Source organism: Agelaius phoeniceus, chromosome Z (genome assembly GCF_051311805.1).
Source record: "Agelaius phoeniceus isolate bAgePho1 chromosome Z, bAgePho1.hap1, whole genome shotgun sequence".
Lineage (NCBI taxonomy): Eukaryota > Metazoa > Chordata > Aves > Passeriformes > Icteridae > Agelaius > Agelaius phoeniceus.
In genome coordinates, this window is record NC_135303.1 from 82629967 (window position 1) to 82652123 (window position 22157).

The 22157-nt window shown below is 34.0% G+C and overlaps 1 protein-coding gene across 10 annotated transcripts in view; it reads right to left on the reverse strand.

The window, feature by feature from the left end:
* SPEF2 (sperm flagellar 2) overlaps positions 1 to 22157 on the reverse strand; it is a 75148-nt gene that overhangs the window by 5795 nt on the left and 47196 nt on the right. For 3 of the 10 annotated variants that reach the window (XM_077171320.1, XM_054652122.2, XM_077171321.1), the window contains exons 26-32: positions 20841 to 20979; positions 19460 to 19701; positions 7595 to 7701; positions 6396 to 6578; positions 4349 to 4441; positions 3557 to 3730; positions 250 to 438 (exon numbers count right to left, since the gene is read on the reverse strand). In XM_077171320.1, coding sequence (XP_077027435.1) covers positions 250 to 438; positions 3557 to 3730; positions 4349 to 4441; positions 6396 to 6578; positions 7595 to 7701; positions 19460 to 19701; positions 20841 to 20979 — 1127 coding nt within the window. Of the gene's footprint in view, positions 1 to 249; positions 439 to 3556; positions 3731 to 3751; positions 4231 to 4348; positions 4442 to 6395; positions 6579 to 7594; positions 7702 to 7748; positions 8159 to 8187; positions 12742 to 16930; positions 17053 to 19459; positions 19702 to 20840; positions 20980 to 22157 lie in introns of those variants that run through there. The other 7 variants (XM_077171323.1, XR_013179811.1, XR_013179810.1 and 4 more) reach the window with 7 other exon arrangements.

Here is a 22157-nt window from a genome sequence, read left to right on the forward strand (position 1 = left end):
GTAAAAAAAAAAAAAGAAAAAAGAAGAAAAAGAAGAAAAAGAAAAAGAAAAAGAAAAAGAAAAAGAAAAAGAAAAAGAAAAAGAAAAAGAAAAAGAAAAAGAAAAAGAAAAAGAAAAAGAAAAAGAAAAAGAAAAAGAAAAAGAAAAAGAAAAAGAAAAAGAAAGAAAAAGGTGGAAAAGCGAAGATCACAGCATATTTTTTAACACATGATGCAAACTACACAATCATCCATGAATCAATCAGCCTACCTTATCATAGCTGCCTGCCTTCTCCAGACAGCTAAATCTATGATAATCATCATCTTTACTTCTTCCAGTATGAAACACTTTGAGAAGAGATGCCACTGAAATCATTTCTTCACCTGTGTAATTCAAGACTTCTTTTTCATCCTCGATTAAAGTATTTTCATTTGACAGTATGTTGGAGCTTGAAGAATCCTAAAAATTTAGGCACAGGTATCATACTTGGGGATAAACCATCTGTCAGAAGATGGTCTGTTTCAGTTAAACACCCATTAAGAACCAATGGATTACAAAACAAAAGTCATCAACTCACACAAAATTATCTACTGCACCATAGGAATAAATCCTGGCAGTCCAGAAATATCCATATAGTTGGCATTACCAGAAATTTAATAGACAGCTTTTTCCAGGAATGTGGCCAACATTGCACAGAAAAACTAGCTTTTCTTGGAGCAACAAAACATAAAAATATTTCATAGTTACAGGCTACAATACCAAGAAATTTGTGTTTACTTAACGAGTAAACTTGGTCATTCTGGATGTTCACGTGAAAAAAAACAGTATGAATTTTCTAGTCCAAATCTAGTCACTGCAAGAACTCTGTTTTGGCCAGCAGTTAACCAGCTCTCCACAGAAATAGGTACTTTCTAGTTTATGCAGAAAAATTAAGTTTATTTTAAGCAAGCAATTAGGTCATTTTAGAGTTAGTCAAAGAGAAAAAAAAACCCTCAAAACTAAACAAAAAAACCTGCTATAGAGATTTTTGAACACAAAGATGAGAAAGGACCTCACATAGGTGAACAGTGCTTTGACTAGATTACGTGACAATGTAGACTAACCAGTAACAATAGTAAATTGCATTTAATTGAACAAACTATTTCTTTCCTCATTAGGAGGGAGAGACTGCTGAGGTTCAGTCACACCTGTGCTAGTGCCTTGGGCCTTAATACATTTCATTTTGTGCACAGGAGGAGTAGAGTCATTTGCAGTCTTTTTAACACACAGTAACCAAGATTACAGAAATATCAGCGCTGAAGGCTTTTGGTCTGTCATTGCATTGCTTACACTGAGCTGTGAGACCTACACAACCAATAATAACATTATTTAGACTTAAAATGAAATTTGTAAAAGAAGTCTCAAGAATATGTTAGTCTGAGCTTCTCTTAACAACATGAAGGCTTCAGATGTATTTCTGCAGGCAGATACCAATGAGATGATGTTACAATTACCAGCACAGAACAAGAAAAGAGAAGAGGCAAATTAGATGAAGTTCTGTAAGTGCCTATGTATGAGCCAGCTACCTAAGTTGTAAAACTTCTTAGAGATGAGCTAGATAGCTCTTTATATTCACTGATGAATGTTCTACTGATAATATTTACTAAATTTCCAGTACATGCAGTGAGAATTGGGATATTTAGATCACATGTAAACAGCCACAGGGAAAGATTTAGGTTCTTAATTTGATGCTGAAACCACTTTGGATGTCTTCAGGACTCCATGTATTTGATGGAGCTTGGCTCAAACCTGACACAATATCAATGCACCATTTCCTTTTTGCCCCCTTGTGTTTGTGGAATAACCTTCATGAAATACTGGCTCTACTAAAGTCTATAGAGAAAACTTCTTTACTTCAGTGGTATGGGATTTCTTTTGTTGCCTTCTGTCCATATTCAACATCATCATTTAAGTGCACAGGCATGGAAAACAAGGCATAAGAAAAAATATTTTATAAATGAAAATATTAAAAAAGAAAATATTAAAATGATGTTTTAAAATCAGTCCAGTGATTCTGTACACCAGCCTAGACAACTATAAAGTCAAAGAGAATCCATACAAGCAAGATTCATTTACCATCTAATTCTTGGATAGTCCTAGGTTTCTGAGGGACTCTCCAAGGTGAATTAGGCACACAATCTATCTGTTTAATACACTGTGGGACATACATCAGACATAGCTCAGATTCACAGAGCCAATGCCTTGAGTGAGAAAGCAGGCATGAGGCAATGCTCAGGTTAGATGGGACATCTCTTTCTCCTCAGAGATCCAGTTAATTCTGGGCTGAAGGCAAATGCTCCCCTTCACTCGTGACTCACAGCCTTAAGAAGTTGTTGACACAGAGATGATAATGCCAGTCTCTTACTTATACACTACCAAACTTCCAACCAAACAGATGAAACCAAGCAGAAAATGGCAAAGAGGAGAACAGGTTGCGTAGCTTTATATCCAATGAGAAGACAGCTAGAACTTTTCACCAAAATATAGGAAATTAATGCCACAGTATCTAATTGGGAGCATTCTGTGCTCTCCTTCTTCCTATGAAATGTGGAAAGTATTACTGTCTTATTGCCTCATTCAGTCTCTCCAGTGTACAATAATTCTGTTGCGCCAAACAAAACACAGGGAAGTATAGTAACTTCTGTCATTTGAAATTACAAAATGCTATTTTGCATATGTATATTTTTATCCTGTGAAATAAAATCATGCCTTTTCTATGCTCTTTCTAGAGATCTCAATTATACTTTAAGTTCTGGCCAATTGCTGGAGTCACTGTGGTTGCAACAGGGCAATGAATAATTTTATTATCTTGAGCAGCAACCTTTTTCCAAGATGTGTACAGATAAATAATTTATGTCTCAAAAAATGACTTATACTTCAATAAATATACGTATTCACTAATCTGGAACTGATGCATGCAGTGGACTAATTCCAGTTTTAAGATTTTAATAATAAAAACATACTACAGAAATACTAATAAAGTTCAAATGATGAGTTTCATTTGATTTAACAATGTATTCATCATGTTTGAAAAAGTAATTTTAAAATTATTTTGTATTAAACAAATTATTATTAAACCTTCTGGTTTACAGATAAACCTAAACACTTGGAAATAAAACAACAAAGATGTGTCTGAATACCCCAAAGAAATGTAGTGGAAAATAAAGTAAGATCAGCAATAATAAAGTAAGTGGAAAATAAAGTAAGACCAGGTCTTACATCATGAGATAACATTACTGTAAGTCATACTGCAGTCTAATTCCAGGGGACTGATGGCTGGTCAATTAAGCAAAATAATTACTTCCATTCATATGCACAAGGAGTAATCACCAGTAAGTATCTTAAACTTTCATTAATGGCAAGCAGATTTCCAGACTTTTGAAAGAATCCTTCTGAGTATTGCAATGTTCCCATGAATTCAGTGAGACTACTTATAAGGACTGGAGTTACCCAGGATAAGGAAATATAGAGAAATCTGGGCAATTTATAAATTGTAAGTACTACTACTATTCTCTAGTATTTTTCTGTGATATCTTACCACAGATGGAAGGGAAGCTCTCCTTTTTCTGAGAATATATGCTCCAGTAACAATGCTAAGTGCTCTATGTACACCTTCAACTGGATCAGAGTGGGAGGCAAAATAAAGCAGCATCTCAATATAGTCCAGCAGAGCAGGGTCTTTTTTGGTATCCGCAAATAAATGGAAGAAAAACTATAAAAGGGCAAAAATAAGCAAATTAATTTCTATAAGTGGACTTAAATGAAATACAAATCAAGGACTGTAGAGAAAAGCATGAAATACAGTAATAATACATACTGCTAATAAGAGCTACTATACTTAAGAGCATGTTGAGACTGTGCAAATCAAGGCTGTGATAAATCATAAATGTGTGTTAAGTAATTCAAGGAAATAGAAATTGAGTTTTGCAGAAAAAGATAGAAATTCATAAAACCTTGTATCATGACAAATATGTTCAAAGCATTTTTTGTATTTAGATTATTATTAGCCCTCTCTTTCATGGAAAAATCTATGTGCTCAGATGCAGTGATCATTTGCCTCCCATTCTTTACAAAGCGGGTTGCTGTGTAGCAAAATTAATGTCATTCAACAGAGAACAGGAGTAATTAAGTCTTTCTGAGCAGACTATGATTTAGAATGCTCAAGGATGACTCTTGGATTCCTCTCTACATTATTCTGAAGCACCACTTGACCTGAAAAACATCAAACAAAATGCAGCACTTATTGAAAAAAAGAGACCCAAAAAATTCTGAAATGAGACCTATCATGTTTGAATAGCGATTTTTTCAAAATACCTATGTTTTCAGTTACCTCTGTGAGGTGTTTTAGCCTTTCTGAAGACACAGGTTCTTCGCAACTTTCTGTTATGCTTAGATCTTCGTTTCCATTAAACCATAAGCCAACCTGATTTAATAAATAAATAAATAAGTTTGTTTATTTTCACACACTGAAATAAGGTAGTCTTTATACTCTAGCTGCTCAACACACAGGTTACTAAGAGCCTAATTTCTGGACTTAATCAAACTGAATTTGTTATTAATACACAATGACAACAATAATTACAATTTATTGTTTGTATGTTGTAACAGATATTTGAGAAGTTACTGAAAATCAAATAGGATAGAAGTGAATGTATGCTTTTGAAAAAAGTGAAAATTAATTAAGTAGTTGTAAATCTATGCTGCTGAGGAAGCAGACTATGATATGGAGTTTCTATGCATGCTCTGATTTTTTCCTTTGAGGATATCCTTTGCTAATCCCTACAGCTTTTGTCCAGATTTTACTTTTAGAAGAAACTGTCCATATAATTCAGTATGATGAAGGATAGAGCTACGGCTCTCCCCATGCTTGCCTGCTCCCAACAAGATGACCTAGAGTCCTAGAGAGACAGAGATACAACTGTAAATTAAAAGTGCTCAGAACCAATTCTCTAGTACTAGACTCTAGACATAGGAAGGATCAGCTAGATTGGGATAGGTATGAACAAACTTCCAACAGAAAAATTCACCTGTGTGAAACCACACCAGGCTGTACAAGCAACATCACAGCAGGGACAACCCACCACCATTACCTGTAGATGGGCCCCAGCACTGTGTAGTTTGCCAGGGTAGGTGCAAAGAGAGAGGACAGGCGAAGCAGCTCAAATTCCCAGTGGAAGGTTATTCAAACTAGCTGTTTACTGCATATTTATTACCTTGTAATACTGAAGTGATTAAATTAATTGCTTGGTTAATATTGTACTTGAAATAGGATCCTATGATAAAAATGTATGTTCTCAGTCTGCATGTCTTGTAACTGCTAGCTTATTTGCAAACTCTTCAGCAAAACTTACAACAATAGAAAAAATAAATGCACATAGACCTGTATTTTTTGTGGGTTTCCCGGCCTTGTAGAGTTTGTTTCTTAGAAAGTCTGTGGTGGGAAGGGGTTGGCAGGTGCTCCTGGAAGTTTTAAATTAATTAAAGAAATTCTGAATACTACAGGCCTCTAGACTAACACAGCCTTTATTTAGTCTTTTTTAAAAACTAATGCTAGGTGAGTGGAGAACAAATTACAATAAAGTTTCTATGAAATTTATTCAGAAGTGTTGGAAAATTATATTTAATATCAACAAACAAAACCAGAAACTGGCAAGACTGGAATATCTACAGACATCTATATGTGTATGTATATGATACTTACAGCTAGTATAGCCAAGAGAGTGAACCAGCAGTAAAATGCAAAGTAAAAGTAAGTGAAAATGAGCAGAATTTTCCTGAAGAAACAAAAATGTATTCATAATACTCTTTCTGAAAAACCTGGCTGAACTACGTGACAATTCAAACAGAGGTTGTCTTCAGAAAAATGATCAAAGAATTTTATAATTTTCCATGTATTCAAGGCTTGAGGAATGATCTTGAGAAACTTAATTATTGGAAAAAATCTAGAAACATTTAATTAAAATGCAGCTGATGAGATGAAACTAAAATCCTTATTTTTGCTTGGAGCAAATTATCTTATTCAGTGTCAAGTAAGTTAATAGTCATCAAAGTGCACACAGAATGGTTTCTTTAAAACAGAAAGGGTTTTCACTTGAGATTAATTTATGGTATAAGTAGGAAAATCAAGTTTAAAGTATGTTTAATTAGGAAAATCAAGTTTAAAGTATGTTTAATTAGCCTGATTTGTGGAACTATGGACAAGATACATATTGGGCCATCAATTTCCTGAAAACACTTTTCACTACAAAGCTCCCTCAGACCTAAAGCATTTAAAATTCAGACTGAGTTTCTCAATGCGAATAAGCCAAACAACATATCATTCAATTCAGGGAGTTTAACAAATTAAAATTTGATTGAAAAATTAAAAGGCTGATAACCTGTAAATAGTGTTCCTGTGTAACGAAGCCTGATCCAGTGACATCAAGAGACTTGAAGCCATGCAGTGTTTGGAGGAGCTGTGTCACAGACGGCGCTGGCCAAGGCTGTGCTGCTGCCAGCAAGAATCTGCGCCAGTCAGTAAGATGTGAGTTCACTGTGAATTCAGATGCCAGATTTTCTAACTACAAAACCAAAACAGCAAATATTGTCAAATGCATACATAAACAGTCTTTCAATATCTTATGTATCCTTAGGTACTTCCTGGACAGGATGAACAAGGTTCTGCAGTGAGTTTTTATAAAACAAAATAGGCCACAGGCCACTGTGTGCCAACTGCCATGTGCAGTGGATATTGCTCTAAATAAACACTCTGAGTGCCCAAATAGGCATTTATTTGGGCTTGAGAATTTCCTTTTGTAAGCTAGCTCATGCTTCTATGATAAATTTAAAAGTCTCATTTAAAACTCGTTCTTTTAAGACAAGAAAATTCTATTATTAAAATAAAGATAGGATTTATTAACACTAAAAGTTCTCAAAGAATACAGAACATGGGATACATGCCCATTTGGTCTATTAATAGAGAATATTTGACTGATAGCTTTCTTTGGATAATTAATTTCCTGTGCTGAGATTAGGTTTTACACACTTAAGATGACAGATGTGCTTAGTTTTCACTTAACTTACTGGAACTATACCACTTTAACATTAAAATGTTTTACTCATGCACTTCATCTGTGTAAAGAATATATTAATAAAGTGATGAAATAATGTGAAATCCAATTAAAATCTTAATGTGAATCATGGTTTGCTGTCAGAAATAGTTATTAAAATATGCTAACACAAGTAAATATTTTCAATCCATACGTTTACCAGTAAAATGTGATTGAATCTGAAAGAGAAATTAATTCAGTATGGAGGATTTGAAAGTTTTCATGTTTCCAAATCTGAAAACCTTGGATGGTGTCTTAAGAACTGATATAACTTGCAAATTGTAAATAAATAAAGTGCGGACAAAATGTCTGGCACAGTGACTTCCACAATCCTTCCCTAGTGAAACAGAAAAATTTTAAAGAAAAACTGATAATATCCTATAATATTATTATCTTCATTTTAAGGACAATGCTTCGTACTAAGGACAATGCTGCATCTTCTACACAAACTAATACCCCAGCTGAAGAGAATATAGGGCCTCACTTACATCTGCAAGTGTTAAGTTCTTCCATGCATCAGGGTAGCAATTTATTCCAAGATTCAAATTAACCAAGCCACTAACAGTTTCAATAAATACTTTCTTTAGTACAAAACCTAATAAAAAAATCAGCATAGAAATATGTTTAGACTTTAAATAGACCTCTTCTGTTAAAAAATAATTTAAATTTTAATGGTCATATGAGAAAGTTATTAACTTTCCTATTATGCGCTATTGAGAATGCTAATATTTTCCAAACCAAACATAAAATCTCCTTATTTAAAGTTAATTGTATGTGACCCATCTAATAGCACAACTTCAAATATTTCACTGCACTGCAATTCTTCTGGTACTTGTCCTGATTTGCATTAAGATTACTAATCTATCCTCACATGGTCTGCACTGACAGAGCATTCACAAACACCAATCTCTCAGAGTTATGTGTATTGAATACCTACCAACATTTTCTTCCACTTTGATTTATTTTAATCAATCATAAATCCATCTTCCCTCTTTAAAGCAAGCGTAAACTAGAGGATAGGGTAGAAAACATGCACTGTTGTCTGTTGAATTCTGAAACAAAATTCAACTGTTTGAAAAGCTTCTCAGAATTCACATGTGGGAGTTAGAAATAGCTCCATTAATTTTATTTTTAAAGAAATCCTAAGAAAAAATCAGTTAAGTGCAGCAGAAGTATTTTTTAAAGCATGAATAGATTTGCTTATGAGCAAACAGAAAATTCAAACTTCATGTATGGAATCAAAGCACAAAATTATGTAAAAAAAAAATTAAAAAACAGATATGAGTCTCTTATTTCAGAAACTGACTTTGCTGGGTCAGTGAGAGTTCACTGCAAAACCTCTGCAGTAACAACAAAAAATGTAAAATAAGTTTCAAGTTATTTAAATTTTGAGAGATAAAGCCTATTTGGTCAGGTTGTGATCAATTCCATGGGATCAAAACAGAAGTTTTCAGATTACCTTTAAAAGCAAACACAATCAGTGAAATGCTGGGAAGACAATTAATTTTTTCCTTTTTCCAGTCAAACTTCTTGTCCATTTGAAAAGGCAAAGCTGTACACATTCTATGGCTAAGACACTTTGTTTGAAGTGAAACAGTGAAGTCTAATTTAGGTTTATGAAAAAGATATGTGATAGGAATATAAATAACATGTTTGAGTATTAATTTCATTGTGTCATTATTCAAAATCAAATTGCCAATTTGAATGAATAATCTGCATCTCTGTAGACCTGTTTATCTCCAATAAGGAAAATTAGGATTAATGCCCTCAGCACATCTTAATACAGCAGAGAAATCCTACACGTATATAAACTTGGAGAGACGAGGACAAAATTAGATTTGGGTCTGTTAGGACAGAAAGAAGGAAGGGAGAAACACCTGGACTTGAAGCCTTCATATCGTCCCCCAAATTTCAGCATGAAAGCAAAAGCTGGGGAAAAAATACAGTCAGACTGATAACAGTGTTCTGATGTCTTGAAAGTTTTTGAGTTATCTGCATTGAGAAAGAACATCTTCTATAAAGATGTTTTCAGAAGAACAGCACATCACATGCTGTTTTCTGAAGCACCTTGGATTGCTAATATAGTCAATTTAAGGTAAACAGATATTTGTTTTTTTCATGAAAACTTCAATCCTCAGGAATCAGATTATTTTCATATAGCACAATGAAGCCTGCATCACTGGACCATCATTACTGGGACACTACCTCTGAGATTCCATAAGCCAGGTAACATTTTAGTGATTCATGGGGAAAACAGGCTATGGTGCATGAAGAAGCCAATGAACAACAAAAAACATCAGGGAAAATTTTTACATCTTCTTTGCACTACCAGTGCTTTATCATCAAGAGCCCAGCTAATAATTTTTGCGAAACATTTCCCTTTCCATTTGATCCCTGGCAGTCTAACTTAGCTTTCTGTCATGCCATCTTATGTTTTAAACTGTTCAATTCCCACTATGATCTTCCTACATGAAAATAAAAGATGTAGTTCCTGTATTTCTCATGATTTTCTGACTTCCTGAAAAGATATTTAATTCTGATTTTCTTCACAGAATTCTAAAAGGATACTAATATCCTAATATCACTTTTTGTGAAGCTACATGACTTCAGAAACATAAGCTGAAAATATCTGAGTGACATAGAATTTCAAGAACTTGCATCAAAACTAATGTCTGAGATGGGATTAAAGGATTGCAATCTAAATCACAATTTACATAAACTATGTAATTGTTTATATTAACTATAGAATTTCTGATGTGCTGTAGGGCTATTTCTTTTACTTTACTACCTCCTCCTGAAACATCTGATTAGGGATAATCCCAAAGTTATACTAGTTCCAAATCTTCAAATGGACTGTGACTTAATTCCTCCTACTGACATATGTAGGAGAAAGGAGGGAGTCTCAGAAGGAAATCCCACATAAACATGGGGGATGAAATATGTTCCTCACTGTGTTTTTAGGATCTTTGTCTAGCCTTAGTGGATTTGGGTATATATTACAGAGAACAGAACTGGTTTCGAGTATCTGATTATAATACCATACAATAGGTGATTCATCATTTAATCTCAAGGGCTGTCAGTGCTCTATAATCATGGAGAGATGCTGAGAGTGGGCAGCAACACAGATGGTACCCAGAAAAGAATACCGGTGTCTGCAAATGGTACACTGCAAGTGGTGAAAGAAAATAATGTCCCCTAGGAAGGATAAAGGAAGACAATTCCCAGAACTGGCTTTTTCCACTTAGAAAGACTCATTTCAAAACAGGTATGCTCTTTACAAAATCCTTTTATAAGTACAAAATAAAAGAAACCAAACCTAGTAAGCTTTAGTTGAATAATGTAGGAGACTAAATAGAAAATTAAACATTTTTAATTCGAAGGAGCAGCAGGCATCTTGTAAAAAGAATCAGTATTCATGAAGATTTTGAAAACCTGCAGAGATGGTCAGGGTCAGTAGGTAAGTTTCACCAGAAACAGATCGAAGTACTTTCTGGAAATGGACTGCACAAATTGATACATTTATTGCACCATACATAAAACAATTCAGGAACAGACTGCTAGTACATTGGAGAACAAGATTAGAATTCAAAGTGAACTTTAAAAATTGGAGATAAAATCTAGAATAAAAGGACACTATCTAATAAAGATAAATGTCAAGTGGCCCACTGGGCAGACATAATGAACTGAATGAATGCCCCAAAGGGAATCTTACTGCCAAAGTAAAATTTCTACAGAAAAGTCTCTAAGGATTATAGCAGATTACAATAATATGAGAAAGTACATGGGAAGCCATTGGAAATAATCCTTTTTTTTTTTTTCCCGGATGTTAAGGCTTCTGCTATAATACAACTTTGGAAATTCTAGATCAAGAAGGATGCATGTAAACTAAAGATTGCCCAAAAGAAAGCAGCAAGAATAATCACAGGTTTAGAATATAACTCCTGAGATGTGAGGTTGAAGGAATTATGCTAGTTTCATAGATGAAGAGTATGAGAAAACATGCCCCTGCCCTGCATCATGGAGGTGACTTTAGTGTTACAGATACAGAACCACCATTTCTTGGTTTTTCTTTCTTTCTTTTTTTGTTTTCACCTGTTGGACATCCTTGGGATGCATTTTCAAACTTTTTCTAATCTCAGCATAGTTAGAAATCTCCCTTTGAAAACTTTGAGGGAAAAGAACCCTCTTGGTATTATGTGATTTAAAAGAAAATCCTTGAATCCACAATTCTAATATATAACAAGTCACATATTTAATAAGGTAATCCATGAAATATATATCCTGTTGCTTATTAGGCAAAGTATATCTAAACATTTTTTTTTGACTGCAAAATCACAAGTTCAGATATTTTATACAATGCACAGTACTGATTTCTATTTCTGACACAGATTAACTCTACTGGAGCAGAACAATATGCTTTAATGAGGCATTCCTTCAAAACCTACTCCATTTCTGACACATTATTTATACACAGAAGAAGCATGAACATCTATGCAAAACACCAAAGAGATGGTAAGTATATATATGTGTGTGTATTTGTCTGGTATAGCATAGCACAGTACAGAGCAGAGGTGAGAGTACAGTAGGGTGTGGGGTATTGGTATTACTACATACATTTTATACTGAAAGTAGAGTTATCTTGATTTAGCACATGATTAATTCAAAGGTGAACGACCTCCTATTAATTTCTCCCAAATTACCTGTAGTAAATTTTCATTTGCTGTTGGAGGAACCAAGAAGGGTCTGTAATGATTTCATTTTAGCTATTTTTTTATATAAATCATTGCTATTTCCTTGATGGTAGAAATATATTCTGCTGGTATGCTTTACCTTTTGAAATTATCAAGTAGAAAGGTGCATAGAATATGTAGAATTATGAAAGTAAATACGCTCTAAACCATACTCATTCTCAGCTCCTAGATTAAAAATCAAGATACAGTAATCTTACTGCAACCCTTACAAATATTCTTACAGGGAAATCAAAGTAGTTCAAGCTGTGAAGTGTACTAATCACATTCTGTCTGTAAGAGTACTTGTTATGGGAAGACTAATTCATGCAATTAATAATCAGGAATGGGAAAATGGATCTGTTCTGCCTCTGTGGGGAAGTCTGCAGGAGGACATGCCTGAGGAAGGTCATGTTAAAGTTTATGTGGTTTGCCCATTCCATCAGGGTCTGTATAGGGAGAGCCAGATTTAGCAATAGCATGATATCTTCTAAAAATATTTTCTACTCTACCCAATGTTAAGGAGTTCATGCTCTTCAACATCTGCTCAGCAGAAGCTGTATCAGGTGAAGCAGAACTGGCAGCTTCCATGCAGGTAGCCCAAGCATGAGCTTCACTACTCTGGTGTGTGTTTATAAATTCAAGTTTGAAGTCATCAGTGCCAGAACAAAAATTATGGATATTTTCCCCCAAATCCACGTTATGTTTACGACATGGTACACAAAACATTATTCCTCTTTCTTCATCATATTTTAACCAGGAGTATTTTGTTAGCCATATTTTTGGAAACTGATGATTCCTCTTTGTTTTCTGATGTTCCAAATCTTTCTTCTCTTTCCCTCTGTCACCGACTTCTCTGTTGCTAGAAGAATTAGTCTTGCTTTTAAATTGCTTCAGTGCTTTTATGGCTATAATTTAAAAAGAAACAACTAAATATAAAATAATTTTTATTTTATAAAATATCAGTTGTATCTTTTATTTGTTGGTCCATTTTTATCTTGTTAATTTGGAACTAGAATGTGACTTGAAATGAACAGCCATGAAAGAGAACAAGGAAAGCAGACCTACTCTTAAATCAATTGAAGGCTACCAAGGATTCTTGTAAGAAATGGTCAGTTTTGATTTTGACTATTAGAAGTTTGTCAGAGTATGCAACCCATGAAGTGCAGCAGCATCAATGCTATTTTTGAAGCAGGGAAGAGCAAAGTTATTAAGAGGAATTCAGAATGGTCTTTTAGGCAAAACGTCTCCAGAAAATACTGCTGAAGTCACAAATTTATTATAATGTCCATCATACCTGGCATTAGCAGAAATGTTAACTTGGAGCAAGTCTGTAAATACATAATCAAAAACCTGACAGAGAATGCTTAAGATTCTTATGTAGTAGCTGACATGATCTTCTTAAAATGAGTTTGCCTGCAAATGGTATTATTACTGCTTTCAGAACTGTATATGCATTCTTAATGCTCTGAGATTGTTCTGAACTTTCTGAACTTTCCCCCACTTGTTCTGAAGATGGTCAGTCTTGTATTTTGTAGGAGCAAATCCCATAGGCTGACATTTTAAAAATTATATTTCTAGACCCCATTTATCACCTACTTTTGGCCAGTAATTTAATGATTCTTTTAGTATACCATTGCCATAATTTTAGGTCTTTAAAAAGAAAGCAATAAATAAGCAAGAGAAAATGCATGCAGGATGGAAGCAATAAAATGGGAAATCTATTTGTTCACTGGGAAATAACAAAAGTAACACCCTGCAGATGACCTAAAATCTGACTCTCCTTCCTTATTGCGATGCGTACGTCAAGAACCAAAATTAATGAGTACATGAAGCTAATCACAGAGAGAAATGCCATTTCTAATGCTTTAAAAGGTCTTGAGAAAAAGAGTTTTTGTATGCCACTCTTTTCTACTTTAGAAGAAGGAGGAAATTTTTTTTATATGTATATACACTATATAATTTGTGGGAATGGATTGTTCCCATTGTTGAAAAAAGTGGCAGTTTGTTCCATTCTACTCTAAGCATCCTGAAAGGCCATAATATTAATAAATGAAGTATGAAACATGCAGTTTAAATACATTTCCAGTGTGAATGATTCTTGTAAAGAACCCAAAATCTGAGGTAGCAGCTGTGGTCCACAGGGACAGCAAAATGAACTGTCCCAGGAGGTTTTTCTGACATGTGCCCAGGTACAATAAACAGAACTGAAAAGAAGAAGAGAAATATTCCTAACACACAGTAAAGATTAAAAAACTTAGGCAGACACAAAATCACAAGGTAAGGTGAAAAAGAGGTGGAGGGCTGGAAAACTAAACCTGCAACTTGAGAAGTAAAAAGGGTGTAAGGGACAAAAACATTTTAACACCTCTAGAGTGCCTCCTTCTTCTTTAGGCATAAGGAAACCTGTGGAAATGTGCTGGTGATTAGGGAAATAGGGATCAGAGTAGACCTGTGACCCACAATCAGGGATAATATTCCCTGTAAGATTGGCCTTCAGTGTTTCCAACATTTTTCTTTAAATTGACATGGAGAAACTGGGAATATAGGAAAAGGTGGGATCTGTTGCAGTGATGCCATAGAAAGAATAGAGGATACAAAAGGAAGCCAACCTGAACTACATATGAAGCAATTTATGAAGCAACTTCTTCACATTAAGTTTGTTATCAAATGAAATCAAGAAGAAAACCAATCTTGGAAAAGCTACATTAGGTAGAATTATTTCTCATTGAAATCTTCTTAAAAGGCAGTATCATTCCCTGATACACACAGTGACTGGCAAGCTTTCACATGTTTCAATAAACAGTGCAGAACTTCAAAAAAAAAGCAAAAAAAAATTTAGTGAAGATATTATGACCACTAGTGAAACTGAAAACAGAAAAAAAACCCCAAAACATTTAAAAAGGAGCATGATAAATGACAGCAGCATAAGTTTACACTAGACCCTGTGAACTAGGACTGTGACATTTTAAATGGAACCTGTGACATTTAAAGAGCAATCTCTATGCCTCAGTTATTAAGGCAGATATACAAAAGAGACTATTTCTTAATGATAACCCTGTCAATAGATATTTTCTATAGGCACTGTATAAAAATATTTCCATAAAGTGATGAAGTAGTAAGTCTCTATTAAACATTCAGACTATACACTTACACAGTTAACAAAATATTAAGAGATTGTAAACTTATACTAGAGATGAGAATTATGTCACCATTTATTCCCTCATCATCAAATTTTATCAAAACATGTGAACAGATTAATATTCCCTTCTATTTTCACTGAGAAAAATGTTTCCATGGCAGTTCCTGACTAGAGATTTGGATAATAATCCCTTGCAAATTACACACCAGACTCTGTAGCAATTTCATAAGGATGAATGAGTGAAATAAACCCTGAAGGCTGAATTACAATCTTTTAACTTTAAGACTCTAAAAGGTAGTAATATGGGATACTTCTACCCTTAGGTGAAAAAGATAGGAGTCTCAAAAACATGATACTTTTCATCCAAGTTGATAGACTCATCACTCCCTGCAGTCAATTTCACTGTAAGTATTTGCACAATTTGCATATTCACTAATTATTACTGGTGCTGCTATATGTCCAATCTTTGCTAACTGGCAAGAATTGGGATTTTAAACTTAGAAGCACTGAGAATTAAGGTATTTTAGTTGCTCCACAGATGTAGTCAGGGGTGAGATCATCTGTCATGCTGACTTAAATCTTCAAATTAGATATAGATATAGATATAGATATAGATATAGATATAGATATAGATATAGATATAGATATAGATATAGATATAGATATAGATATAGATATAGATATAGATATATATAGATATATATATATATTCAAATGCGCAGAAACATATACAAACATGTTAAATATGTTCCACAAATTTCTGAAATTAAATAACATACATGACTTAGTAAGAGACATAACAGGAGATATAAATTAAACTATTGGTAGAATTACTAAGTTTTCACCTAGAAAGAGATACTTCCTCTGTCCACAAACTTAAAACTTTCATATTTTCAAGTCTTAAAAAAACACATTGAAGATAAATAGTCTTTAAAAGCTGTAAGTTAGAGATGACGAAACTATTCCTATGCTCTCATATGGACTTCTGTCTCTATTTGCATCAAAGTCAGGCAATTACTATTCTTCAATTGTTTCTACAACAGTGCTTGGGGAAAGAAAGGATAATCTGTAGACATTAACCAGGGTCATCTTACAATCCTGACTCAATAAAATATTACATTGAAAAGGTAATATTTCAGCTGAGCTACATGCACACTTTATTATAACTGTCTGCTCCAAATCTACCAATACAGTAAAATTCAATTCACAGGTTCAAAATTTGGAAACACACAGCAATGCAATATGGCCATTGGTTGTCTCTTATGCTTACATCTTAGCAGACTATTTGATAGTTTTGTAAAAAAGCATTTTAAACATTTTTGGTTATTGGATATAGAATTTTTTAAACCCAACTGGTGTCTGTTCTATCTAATTATAGAATCACTTCTATAATTAAACTGAATGTTCATAAGGATCATGCCTATGAAAAAGAAAAAAAAATTAAATGTTCTTGTGTGATTCAGTCATAAGGTAGAGAACAAATCTGGCATAGAATCTACTTCGATCTGCTTTGTAATGCAAAACCACACCCAAATTGCATTCTCTGAAAGAGCTTTAGAAGAAAACTGAGACATTCCATATGTGTGCTAATTGAAATTACAAGAGATGTGATTATAGAAGATCATAGTGCTCAAGGGAATCAAAGGGGATGAGATCTACTGGATATTTTAAATTTTTTGATAAGAAAAGCATGCATTCAAAAAGATTCTAAGAGAGAAAATAGAAAACTTTAATGTTATTAGCTCCATTTAAGAGTTGTCACAGCTGTTCCTATGAAAAAGCACTCTGAAGGTAATATATTAGAGCATTGTTAAAAACTTGATCAAAGAGTTAATGAAAGTAATTAGTGCAGACTGATGTTGACTTTGGGCAATAGCACTTGGGATAATAATAAAACAAGAAATAAACTTTTTTCTCAAATGAAAGACTGTCAGTAGGTAGGAAGGTCCAGCACAGGCTGTTTTTTTGTCCGTTGGTGCTTAGAATGGAGAATAATTTGCTTCCATGGAGAGCCAAGTGTGCACGACAGCACAAAGTTGTCTGTGAAGAATCGGTAGTTCTTTAAAATTTTAGATTCCTAGGAAACACAAAACTGTTTCATAAGAATTCTTCCATGAATATCAAAAATTTTTAAGTATATTGGCACTCCCACTTTTAGTTTTAATTTTGGCATTTTGTTAAATATATTTTGAAAATATTTCCTTTTGACCTTTACCAAATATCTTGTGACAAACCTGTTTACATGGTAATTTCTTCTTATATAATCACCCCTCCTTTGTTGCTCTTTGTTTGTTTGCATTTCTAAGTAAAAATATGCTTCATGTAATCTCCACATGATTCATGTAATCTCTCTTTTTAGGCTTTAGAAAAGCCTAAAAATTCCAATTTTCAGAACAACTTCAGGAAATTTATTGTTCACTACTGCTTCTATTCTAGTACAAGGAGATTGGTAGATTTATTCTATTTAGACTTGTCAAATAGCCTGTGCTCCGTGTGCTTTTTTATGTGAACTTCCACTATGAATGCTGAGAGATATGCTGGGGTAGGTAAGAATAAGAAAAAATAAGATGTTTGGCAGCAAATCTAGATCTGTTTGGAGGTTCTACAAGGCAGGGGCTTGTTTGTTACCTTTTGGTATCTCCTTTAGAGATGCTGTTCAACAATTTCACTGCTGCTGTGCTGGGTGCTTTAGTGTTTTTCCCTCTTTTGTACAGTGAGAGACTAACTACTGAGATGTGTATTTTCTCTTGACCATTCTACTGAAAAAGGGGAGACAGAAGCCTATGGAAAATTTTCCTGATGTTTTAGGAAAGAAAGGAGTCTATAATGAAGCGAAGTGGTCACCTTAGGAAACCTAGGATGTGATTTATGCAGTCTTAAAATGTGTAAGAGACTGGGAGGAAGTATTTTAAAGATGACTTGCACAGCTTGTGCCTTCCATCCTAATTCAGCTATCCACAAAAGGTAATAGTCACCAAACAGAAGATAATTACATGGGGTATGGGACCTTATTTTAAACAATAAGTCTTTCCCATTGTCTCAGAGAACAAGCAACAGCATTCTTTTACAGTCTCATGACTGCTATCCCTTTTTCAGATAGTCATGCAAGTCATGTTGGGTCATTTTAGGGAATATAATACTATCAAAAGGGAAATACTTTAGAATGATAAAGACTTCAATTGTTTTTTTGCTAATTATTACAAATTTACAAAGAAAATAGTAGTTCTGTCCTAAATATGTCAAGAATATTAAAGTTTGTAATAGACAATTTTTTTTTTGTTTTAAGTATCTTAATCATGATTGATCTAAAAGCAAAAAAACCCTTTTAAGTGGAAATACCAATTAAACTGGTATCTGTGTTTCACTTCTATAGCACTGTAAATGATTACAAACACACAGAGTTTTAGTTTCGTGTCATATTATATATGCATTACTACCTGCAGAGTAGGTCTCTACAGGAGATTTTGAAATGCTTACACACACATCTACATTCCTACACTAGAGATAAGATGATATGCCTCTCTCTATGGGAAAACTGTAAATATCTTTCTCCCTGAAGTGGTTTTATATGCAAAAGGAAATTGGAATTGCTCTATAAATATGCATGTAAAGAATTTCACAATAAAGAATTAACTCGACTTCATTGTGCCTTTGTGGCCTTATTACACTGGAAGAGTTAGATCTTGAATTGTAAGCACTTGTTTACATATTGTATTTCACAGTCTTAGTGGCAATAATACTAACATTATGATTTTAATATGGAACACTGATAATGAAACACTCTGCAAATACACATGTAAGTACTTTCCATCTCAGCTTAAAACTGCCTTACCTAAATTACTTTGTAACATTTATACAGTCCCAAAAATTATTGCAATTTTTTTTAGGCACTCTAAGCCTTAAGTTCCCATAATTAGGGGGTAGACATACAAAAAATGCATGTTTAAAGGTAAAAAAAATTACATGTCTGAGCTAATGCTTGCAAACCACCCAGACAACAGGCACACATTGAAGAACATAATGGTTAATATTTATAATAGACTCTATATAATAGTTCCATGAAAATACTGATAATTTAAAAAATGTGTTTTAAAATAATATAGCCTGAGCTCACTGAGCTCTCAATTAGTAAAAAAAATTAAAACTTGCATATTTAAGTAAAGCAAGCATGATACACACTGTACTGAAAACCTATTACTGAGACACCTGTTAGAGGAATACCAAACATGTAGTCTTGACAATAAAAACCCCTAGGAAAGCCATTAAAAGCTTTCAACTGGTCTGTTATTTCACATTTTCAATATCCCCTCACAATGACTTTGCTTTTTTATGTAGCAGGATCTTTAACTGTAGTACAATCTTTAACAATATAGATAACTGATGTTATGTTTAGCAATACAGACAAGTGACTAAGCTCCCAATTACTCTAGATTTTAAGTAGATAACCAACAGTCCTTTGGGAGTTAAAAGGAAAAATTTCTTACCTTTTGGTGCCAGCTGTAGAAACTGCTTATGAAGTGTAGTAAGTTGTGAAATAGTTAGAGTACTGCTTCCAGAGGTTTCTATGCGTTGAAATTCTGGTGGAGGATCAGGGTCAGGAACAGGGTCAGGAACCATTTTTACATCACCATTGATGAAGAAATCTGTTCCTTCTAAAGTCATTTCATATAAGATTTTGCTAGAACTCTCAATATGATGTCGTGCAACCTCTACCAGTTTTTCAACACTGAAAACAAAATTGCAGAAACTCATGAGTATAATACACAGTGTTAACAACATAGCTTTAAATTTTAATATGCTTATGCTTTTAAAGTTTTCTTAAAGTAAGAATTTCAAACCCTCTGTGTGGATTCTGTAACTACCAAAATCTACTCTTCCTGTGGCTGCAAGAGATCTTTTGACTGCAGTCAGAAATTTATACAAAGTCAGATCTAAGACACAGAAGAGACCTGATGGAAAAACACGAAAGCACTTCCTAGGCTGGCATACTGGAGAGGCACATGATCTCCTCCTTCAAGTGCAATGAGTACACTTTATACAGGAAAGACATCAGCTGTCTATAATGTTGAACACAGATTTGGCTTGGAGTGTCAGGTCAAAGGATATGATATTACTTAAATACTGTGTCTTTGTTAGCACATCAGGAGAGCAAATAAAACCGGCTGGAAAGAAGAAGCTTTCCTCTTTGAGCTATTGCCTGTCAAAGCCTTCACATCCTCCATTTATGCCTCTCTTCTTGGTCATGCCCTGACATGGATCAAGCAGCACTGTCCCAGGTATAATTCAAAAGTTGGTAGAGGCCAGAAATACTTTGTAAAAGGCAAAGTCACTCCTTTCCTTTAGAGAGGAAAAGCCCTTTAATAATACAGACATTGGTCATTCTATGTCAGTCTAAAGTGCTATAGTGATCCCAAGTACATTTTATTTACTAGGACAGAAAAAAACTGCAAAGGAGAACTTTTTTTTATGGTCCTTGAAATAATTTTGAGAAATGTAATATGTGGTGATAAGAACAACAGATGGAGTTTTCCAGTGTGTGTAAAAAACAGGAAAGAAGCTACTGAAATGATACAGAGCTTTCTACTGAATGGTATATCTGATTGTCTGCTCAGCAATCTGCTAAACCTGTAGTCAAGAAAAACAGCATACCGTGATAATTACCTTTACAGTTACAAGCGGAACCCTTTAATCAGCCAAGAAATGAATTACTAGCATTCAGGTTTCTAAGATAAAACTACATGAAATTATTATTTTCTACATTTTTTCTAAATTACTTCTGTCTCCAGACACAGCTATATTTACTACCTTAATCTAGGTTAAAAAAAAGACCCCAAAAAAATCCTGTTTAAAATTGATACATGTTACCTTGATTTTTCCTCCAAGAAGGTGGATCCAAGCCACTTTTCCATATCTTTATAAGCCTCTTCTGCTTTAAATTTTAGATCCTCAAGAAATGCTAAAGCTTTTTCTTTTATAAGTTCTAGCCGAGATTTTGTGGCTGTCTCTGTTTAAATGGTAAAATCATAATGAATAATATTTATAAAATGTGAGGAATGTTCTCTGTCTAAGCACCTAAAATTCAGCATATTTAACTGTTTTTAGCTAAAAGTACCTTAGAGGATACTTGCTGCCTGGCTAGTCACTTTTCTGTAGTACAGTTAAGGCTGATGTAATTGTGGCTTCTGTATATGTTCTTTGAGCAGCTGCTATCAGTATGTTACAGAGGTAAGTGCATGTCAATTTTTGTCTCCCTGTATTTTCAGAGGTAGGTACTGCATAGACGATTGATAAAACTGCTCTCTTACCACTAACAGAATAAAAGGCAAGGTACATTGTTGCAACAGAGAAATTAAATATTAAATCAACGTTAAAAACTTAGCAACTATACAAAACTAGTGCCTTTTCTAGACTCTATGTATCTGCATAAACGAAAACCACAAGTTCCCAAAAGGTAACTGGATAACAAAGCTGCCAGCAAAACTATGATTCTCAAATACCAGCTATGTGCCTGTGCAAATAGGAAATAGAGATCAACATGCTCAGCCATCCTTAGGTTCTTGGGATTTTTTTCGTAATATAGGATGAAAATGAAGCAATGTCAAGAAAAAAAAATACATGTTAATGAATTACTAAAATTCATATTCATGCAATTAGGATCTTCAACGTTATTACTATTATTCTCATTACCCCAAGATCTTGGCATTTTTATTCTTGAACTGCTTTTATATTAAACCATGATCAAAGATGTAGATGTACAAGCATTTGGTCTGACTGGATCTAAAGAAACCTTATGAGTTTGTGGTTTGTTCAATAACTGCTGTTTGCCCTCTATTTTTCATAATAAAATACTATGCAATAGCTAGCCCACCAAAGAGGTACCATGTGACGATGGGCTTGCCAACTGTTGCCAAATAGAAACAATAAAAGCTGGGTTCTGTCTTCCCCTTAATGACAAAACAGTCTTCCTTCTAGTCTAAACCTATCTTTAAAAAAAATTCTCAAACCATTTTCAATTTGGGACTTCTTTCTTCAAACATCTCCTTTTGGCTGAAATGAACTATTTTGTTTGAAAGTTATTGGGTAAGACAGAAAAAGAGACAGAATGCCTGAACAATATGTAAGTTTTGGAAGAGTCTGCTCATAAAGCATTTTGGAAGAACAAACAAAATCTATGTCCTGCTG